Raw genomic sequence first — 8,243 nt, forward strand, 5'->3', positions numbered from 1 at the left:
GCCTTCCAAGTAGCTGGAACTACAGGCATGCACTACCATGCCCGGCTATTTTTTTTTTTAATTGTAGAGAAGAGGTGCCAAGTTGCCTGGGTTGGTCTCAAACACGTGGGCTCAGGCAATCTACTTGCCTCGGCCTCTCAAAGTGCTGGAATTACAGGCTGAACCACCAAGCCTGGCACAGTACATCACTTTTTATGGTTGAATAATATTCCATCACTACAGGCATGTGTCACCATGTCCAGCTAATTTTTGGAAGAGACAAAGTTTTTCTATGTTGACTAGACTGGTCTCAAACTTCTGGATTCAAGCAATCCTCCCACCTCGGCCTCCCAAAGTGCTGGGATTACAGGCATGAGCCACCGTGCCCAACCAAGAATGTAATTTATCTGCAGGGTGTTTCCTCTAGACTGCAAATAGGACTTTTCTTAGAACAAAGAGCCTTTGGATTGGTGGTGGTGTCTAAGTTGTCAAGTTGGGCCTTGTCATCATATCAAGAGGCTGCTGCCCCTTGCCCCACCCCCCACTGCCCTGCCCAGGGCTGGAGTCATTTTGCACTGGAAATGGTTAACAGCAAACACCAGACCTGGGATTTGTCTTCTCCAGCCTTGAGTCCTCCCGTATGAAGCAGGGATTTGCCAAGGGAAATAGGGACCCTGGCTGCCTGTGCCCCCACTCTCACCCAAGTTGAGAATGTTATGAATGACCAGACAGGAGGCTTTAGCTAAAATCCGAAGAAAGCAACTGCTGGGATTGAGAGTGTTACAAATGTTCCACAGATCTGCCACACACGGTGGCTCACGCCTGTAATCCCAGTACATTGGGAGGTGAAGGCAAGAGGATTGCCTGAGTCCAGGGGTTTGAGACCAGCCTGGACAACTTGGTGAGACCTCATCTCCACAGTAAACCAAGAAAAATTAGCTAGGCATAGTGGTGCAGTTGTAGTTCCAGTTACTTAGAAGACTGAGGCAGAAGGATCGTCTGAGCCCAGTCGGTTGAGGGTGGCCATGAGCTTGCCACTGCACTCCAACCTGGGCAACAGTGAGACTCTGACTTAATAAATAAATAAATAAATAAATAAAAGGTTTCACAGATCCTAGAAGTTTTACTCTTCTTCTTGGGAGTGACTCTGCTGGTGGGTTTTGCCCACATTGTTCCATCTCTAAATATTGAGTGAGGCAGTTCCGGATTAGAGAAAACCCACATCAGGGTATGCAGCCCTCTTTCGTGGTGTGCAGAAGACTGAGAGCCAGCTTCAGGCTCACAGTCAAGATGTCAGGCTGGCATCCAGGATAAGGCACCGAGGAGACCCCTGGGAGGGCAGTGTGCTCCTGAGTCCCACCCACTCCCTCTGGCCTTGAAGCCTCCAGTCCATGCTTCTGCCCCTTTCTCAGTCCCCAGCCAGGATAGGAACCATGATGCGAGCAGCAGAGGAGACAAGTTTGCAGGGTTCACTCCAGGCCTGGGCTACAGCCGGGTCAAACGCCTGCTTTATTCACACAGGAAACACCCGAGGAGGATCACCCCAGCCTTTCCTCAGTGTGAAGGCAACACGAAGTAAGGCAGGAATCTAAAAAAAAGAACTATTGGATCCAGACAATCTGGAAAGATCTTGCCAAGTCAGCTTAAGACTGGCCAGGGTGAGAGAACAAAACAGGCAACAGAAAAGCCTTCTGAGCCAGTAGGGGGTCTAGCGGAAGTAGTTGGGGCATTTGTGAGCCACCAGGTGCCAGGCTCGATCGAAGGCGTCCATGACAGCCAGCTCCAGGGGCCCCTCCTCTGTTGCTGCCAGGTTCTGCTCCAGCTGCTCCAGGCAAGACATGCCTAGAATGACCGCATCCCCGTGGGCACCCTGCAAAGGAGATAGCCAGATTGCACACATTCTGCTGCACAGCGACTCCACACATACACACTCCCAGCCACACCCCAACCAAGACCTGGGCTCTGTTTAATATATCCTGTATATCCAGAAGGATCTTTAGGTGCCTTCGACAGTTGTAACAATGTGACTTGAAACCTGTATTCTATCCCCTGCTGCCACACGGCTCATCCAGACAGCTCTGCATTTATGGCCCAGTTCTGCCACTTGACAGCTGTGTAAGCATGGCAAAGTTACTAAACCTCTCTGAGACTCAGTCTTCTTCTCTATTTTCAGTGTTGTTATGGGTGAGAAGAAGTAGGGAAAGCATTTAGTTCCCATTTACTGAGCACCTACTATATATATATATATATATATATATATATGTGTGTGCACCAGGCACTATACAATGCGTAAGGCTGGCTGGGCTCGGTGGCTCAGCCTGTAATCCCATGCTTTGGGAGGCTGAGGTGAGTGGATTACCTAAGCCCGCAGGTTCGAGACCTGCCTGGGCAACTTGGCAAGACCTCATCTCTGTAATAAATCAAAAATGAGCCAGGCATGGTATTGCATGCCTGTAGTTCCAACTACTTGGAAGGCCGAGGTGAAAGGATCGCCAGAGCCCAGCAGGTCGAGGCTGCGGTGGCCAGGAGCATGCCACTGCCCTCCAGCCTGGGTGACAGAGTGAGATTCCAACTCAAAGAAAAAAAAACAATGTGTAAGGCTGACGCTGGAGACAAGTTTAATAAGGAAGACAGGGGACACCAAGGAGGGGGAACCCCAGCTTTCACCTAGAGAGTGAGACTTTGCAGTGAAACCTGTGCTAAAATTTCTATCCCCTTAATAGCTGGGTGAGCTCCAATTTCCTCATCAGTGAACCTGGGGTGACCACATTTCATGAAGCCTGAGGAATAACGGGGTCTATGTCCATAAAGCCCTAGTTACAAAGCCTGGCACTTAGGTGACATCAAAGAACAGTGGGAAGACTGCCTATAAGAACTGGAAGAAAGACGAAGTTCAGAGGAGGAGAGAAAACAAGCTCACTAGAAACCACCTAAAGGTGGCAGAATCTGAGCGCCGGGAGGGCAGGTTACCTGCAGCTGCGAGTGATGGTACATCCATCGGAGAGCAGCCGAGGTCATGTTGGGGGCACTGGCACCATATGTGGCTTGCAGGGCTTTCTCCACCAGGGCAATGGCCTTGAAGTGGTGCTCCTTCCAGAAGAAGCTGGACAGGTGGGGCCAGAGGCACAGGGGTCAGTACCATGGGGTCACACTGGGGGCCACAGCCAAAGAGCCAATCCCTACACCCTGCAGCCTGGAGGGGCCACTGTTCTCTCTAGCCGCTGGTCTCCTGCTGAGCCTGAGAACCACCCAGGATGCTGGCTCCCTCTCCAGCGACGTCAATAACATCTTTATTCCCAAGAACCCACAAACCTGCCCTATGTTCCCTAGGGACACAAAGGCAGCTAAGACACAGCAGGACTCGGCCCCAGGCCTTCCGAGTCTCCATCTAAGCTTCTTTCTCTTCTTCTCGGCAGACGATTTCTCAGGGAAGGGCTATGACTTGGAAGACCCTAAGGTCCTGGGGTCCTCATTTCCTCATGAAGTAAGAAAACAAGAAGCCTGGCTGGGTGCGGTGGCTCGTGCCTGTAGTCCCAGCACTTTGGGAGGCCGAGACTAGAGGATTGCCTGAGCCTGGGGGTTCAAGACCAGCCTGGGCAACTTGGCAAGACCTCATCTCTACAATAAATCAAAAAATTAGCCGGGTGTGGTGGCGCGTGCCTGTAGTTCCAGCTACTTGGAAGACTGAGGTGGAAGGATCGCATGAGTCCAGTAGGTCAAGGCTGTGGTGGCCGTGAACATGCCACTTGCATACCAGCCTGGGCATAAAAAAAAAAGTGTTTGGACATTCCTGAAGAAATCAAGAGACGAAGGGGCAGCCAGCAAGGAAAGGAGAGCAGCCTAGAACTTCATTTCAGATAATGGGGACCCCACCCCATGACTCCTGATGCAAACATCTCCAGCTTACCGATTCCTATAGATCTCAGCCCAGCTATTCCCAAAGAAGCGTCCCTCGGGTTGTTTCCCATCCTTGTCTTCATACCTGTACTTGCTGGTCAGCAAGCCCCCTGTGGGAAGGTTGCAGTCAGCCCTTGATCCAGAATACTCCCAGAGGCTGCCCAGACCCTCAGAGATCTGGATGAGGGAGGAGGGGGAACCCAGGAGGGATGGAGGATGCAGCCCAGTCCCCATCCAATCCCTCCTTGTCTCCCATGTCCTGGGCTGGGCATCTAAGGGCAGGGAATAGGCAGAAACAGGGCCAGGATGCCCTGCCACCCTAGGAGCCTGCCCCCAAGGCAACACGTACCAGCCAAAGGGTTGTAGGCATAGAACCTCAGCCCAAAGTGCCTGAGGCAGGGGAAGAGCTCCGTTTCTACCTGCCGGGTGGTGGCGTTGTACATACCCTGCAGGGAGAGGGGCCAGCGGGAGAGGGTGAAAGTGTCAGGGGAAGGGACCCTAGAATTACCCTATAGAACACTCATTCCAGACCTTAACGATGCTCAAAACTTAGCACTCTGGGCATATATTTAGTGGTAGTTGTGAAGGGGTCTTAGGCACAAGGAAAATTCATTCATTCAACCATCTTTTATGAGCACAAACTACGGACTGCCTGTCAGAAGTAGATCCAGAGGCCAAAAGGACAGGTACAATCGAGTCAAGAGGCAATCATTCACACTAGTAAGACCTGTGGCCGGTGCCTGGCACTGTGCACATGTCTAGCATTTGTTGAATGAATGATGAGGAGGTCAGTGAGGGCCTTTACCTGAGGAGGTAAAGAAAGAGCCTTCTAGAAAGGATCCCAGGGGAAGAGCATCTAAGTGAGACTTGAACGCCTCTCCCAGAGACAAGAGGGAAAATGTTCCAGGCCGAGGTGCACAGCGAGGCAGGGAAGAAAGGGACCAAGGTGCGCACTCTGGCAGGAAGCCGGCAGCACCTGGTGGCCAGGCTGAGGGGCTTTGAGCAGGGGAGGGGCTGCTTGTAGAGGGCACTGGGGATAGTCAGAAGTGCAAAGAGATCCCAGGATGGCTGGAGCCCTGGAAGCCGAGGCCACTGCAGCCCGGCCCTCACCTGGTACACAGTTGGCAGGATCCAGCCATTGCTCTTGCAGAGGGTACAGATCTGGGCCACCTCCCACATGGCATAGTTGGAGAGACCAAGCTCCATGAACTTGCCCTGCAGGGGTGAAGCTGCAGTCAGAACCCATTGTAGCCCAGGAGACCAGGAAGGGGGACGTGGGGGCAGGGGGATCCTGGGAGTGGGGCTGCCCTGATGCCTCTAGTCTCCTGGGTAGTATCAGGATAAATAGAGGAGCAGATCACCTCCCGAGCTCGGGAGGGGTCCCCCACCTCTTGGTACAGTTGGTGACAGGCACGTAGCGTCTCTTCCACTGGGGTGCCATGGTCTGGCATGTGCAGGTAGAGGAGGTCCACTCGGGGACACTGCAGCCTCTTCAGTGATGTCTCCACCTGGGACCGGAGACTGTCAGGCTTCAGTGAGTTGCCATACAGTGGATTGGCCTTGGTAGCAATTTTCACTTTGTGGGAACAGAAATGGAAGTTCAGGCCAGTTTACCAAACATTGGAAGGAGGGGTCTAGTGTAATGTTAAGAGACACAGCTGGGTTCAAATCACAGCTCTGCCATTACTAACTAGCTTTATGGGCTGGGTGCAGTGGGTCATGCCTACAATGCCAGGACTTTGGGAAGCCAAGGCAGGAGGAATGCTTGAGGCCAGGTGTTCTAGGTCAGCCTAGGCAACATAGCGTGGCCTCCTCCCAAAACATACACACAGACAAATAAGAAGCCCCACAGAGCATCTCTGCAAAAACATATTTTAAATTTCTGCATATGGTGGCACATGCCTATAGTCCCAGCTACTCAGGTTGGAAGATAGCTTGAGCTCAGGAATCCGAGGTTGCAGTGAACTATGATCACGCCACTCTAACCTAGGTGACAGAGTGAGACCCGGCTCTAAAAATAATAATAATAAAAATAACATTTGGAATATACTAGTTCTGTGACCGTGACCAAGTTACTTAACCTCTCTGAATCTCAATCCCCTCAACTGTAAAATGAGAGTGAAAATAGTACTGTCTTGTAGGGAGGCCCTCGGGATTGATCCGAATTTGGATAAAAGTGTTAGTTAGGAGCTGATGTCACCACCACGGGGATTATTATGGGGCAGCTCCATGTGCCAGGCCAAATCTCCAAGGGGAAGTCAGAGGCCACCAGCTGAGGAAGGGTGGGAAGCTCAGAGCATGGGGACAAGGGCGAAAGCTCAGAGGCAAGAATGAGTGTGGGAGCCGTGCCTGGGAGTGCACGTTTCCAGAGCACCAGGTGCATGAGGATGCATGGGGCAAAAGGAGAGGCCCAATGGAGTTTGGACTTTGAGGGGCTATGGGGAGCCTCTGAAGGCTCTTAAGACGAGGAGCAAAGTAGTCAGCCTTGTATTTTTTTTCTGTTGTTGTGTTTTGTTTGTTTTTTGAGGCAGGGTCTCACTCTATCACTTAGGCTAGAGTGCAGTGGCCCAATCACAGGTCAACACAGCCTCCACCTCTGGGGCTCAGGCAATCCTTCTGATTCAGCCTCGTGAGTAGGTGGGACTACAGGTGGACACACCATGCCCCACTAATTATGGTACTTTTTTGTAGAGATGAGGTCTCCTTATGTTGCCTAGGGTGGTCTGTAACCTGAGCTCAAGCGATCCGCCCGCCTCAGTCTCCCAAAGTGCTGGGATTACAGACATGAACTACTACACCCAGCCAAGCCTTGTAGATTTGAAAGATGACTCCGAATGCAGCATGGATGGAGAGCAGGTCTGGAAACAGGGAGGCTAGAAAGGAGACTGCAACAGGACTTCGGGAAAGAGATGCAAGAGGCCTTATCTTGGGGCCCTGGGCAGGAAAAGCAGGGGTCACTTAGAGACTCATCCCCAGGAGAAGAGGCCAGTGCTCGGCCATTCAAGCGAGTCGAAAGTGAGCTCAACATTTGTCTCCCTGCCGCCTTAGGAAGAATCATATGTAGCTGGGCTGATGGGAGAGTAGAGTCCTCTTCCCACTTTTCACACTTAAAAAGTCATTTGGGCAGGCAGGAGGGCAGTTACCGGAGCCACTGGGACACGGGAAAGAGCAAGTTTGAAGGATACTCATCTGGACCTTTTCCATTCCAATACCACCCTTCCCTTCTCCATGTGGACTTAACTTCAGATCTGGGATGTGAGGACTTTGGCCCAGCCAGCCCTGGCTTCACAGATGGAAGAGAGGGCGGGGCTAGAGAAGACAGAAAAATCAGAAATAAGTACAGCATTCTTGCTGAGAGGCAGCCAGGTGACCTAGAAAGAGTCTGGCACCAAGATGCAAGCATATGCGCTTTTGTCCTGGACCTACCATGCATCAAATCAGAGGAGAAAGAACAAGACTGCACCGGGGGGAAGAGAAGAGGCCTCGGAGTAGATGGAGGAAATGGGTATCAGTAACAAGAGCAAAGGGATAGCTGCCATTGCTGAGCCCTGGCTACGTGCCTGCCCGGCCGGGCCGAAGCACTTTGAGTGGCATCAGACGACTGAGTGGCGCTCCTTGTCCTCCACACACGCATTCTCCCCTGAGCTACATCCACCCACTCCCACACCCTTGGCACTGCCAAACCGCCTTGCCTTTGCACATCCACACCCACCCCTGGCCGCCCCTGCCCCTCTTCCTCCTCCTGGCGAACTCCTATCCGTTCTATCTTCACCAGCTCCCTCCCAGGAAGGGCTCATTCGGGGTGCCCAGCCGTTTCTAGAATCGGAACTTCCTGGAGTGGGTTACTGTTCATTTCTCTCCTACAGCCTCAGAGTGTGGCAGGGAAAGGGCGCACTGTGCCACCTACATGTCCCCGTGCAAGGCTCCTGGCACCGCCATCCCAGTGAGGCGGGAAGCACTGCCAACCCCTCAAGGCACCCGGAGCAAAGTGCAGGCAAAGTCTAGGGCTCGAGGGAAGAAAGAAGCAGATCAGGTGCCTGTTCCGAAGTCTCATCTGGGGCAGTGCCAGGGAAGGCCAGGGTGACGAGGACGGGATTCCTGCGGATCAGGCCCGCAAGGGCACCTGCAGGGGACGCGGTGGGAGAGTCCAACGTTTTCGGTGCCGGAGAGGGGCTGGCCAAGTGGTTCTGGGCCAGACCTGCTTGGAGCGTCCGCCGCTGGGAGAGCGCTTTGCGCCACCTTCCTGGAAGGGATGTCAGGGCCACGGGAAGGCTGTGCCTGAGGAGCCTGGGATCACAGAGCGGCGGGGTGGACGAGGGCGTGCTGGGGACGACGCTGCCGGGGCGGCCCGCGGCCAGCGCTCGGCT

General features: G+C 53.1%; 1 protein-coding gene across 1 annotated transcript; it reads right to left on the reverse strand.

Annotated features, from left to right (window-relative positions):
* Positions 1-1,687: 1,687 nt before the first annotated feature.
* On the reverse strand, positions 1,688-6,259 carry LOC103276197 (aflatoxin B1 aldehyde reductase member 2-like). Its single transcript, XM_021706501.1, has 5 exons — positions 6,251-6,259; positions 5,265-5,320; positions 4,987-5,091; positions 2,950-3,082; positions 1,688-1,849 (listed from the first exon to the last, which is right to left on the reverse strand). The coding sequence occupies exons 1-5, from the start codon at positions 6,257-6,259 to the stop codon at positions 1,688-1,690; spliced, it is 465 nt and encodes a 154-aa protein (XP_021562176.1).
* Between the last annotated feature and the right edge of the window lie 1,984 nt (positions 6,260-8,243).

The sequence above is a fragment of the Carlito syrichta genome, unplaced genomic scaffold, assembly GCF_000164805.1.
Source record: "Carlito syrichta isolate Samal-C Ts95f unplaced genomic scaffold, Tarsius_syrichta-2.0.1 Scaffold115711, whole genome shotgun sequence".
In the NCBI taxonomy this organism is placed as follows: Eukaryota; Metazoa; Chordata; class Mammalia; order Primates; family Tarsiidae; genus Carlito; species Carlito syrichta.

Excerpts from the sequence above, each read along its gene's own strand:
- LOC103276197 (XM_021706501.1), bottom strand. Across the intron at positions 5,092-5,264 it reads GTCACCAACTGTACCAAGAG|GGCAAGTTCATGGAGCTTGG; the intron begins GTGGGGGACCCC and ends TCACCCCTGCAG. Across the intron at positions 3,083-4,986 it reads TCCTGCCAACTGTGTACCAG|CTTCTTCTGGAAGGAGCACC; the intron begins GTGAGGGCCGGG and ends CCACCTGTCCAG.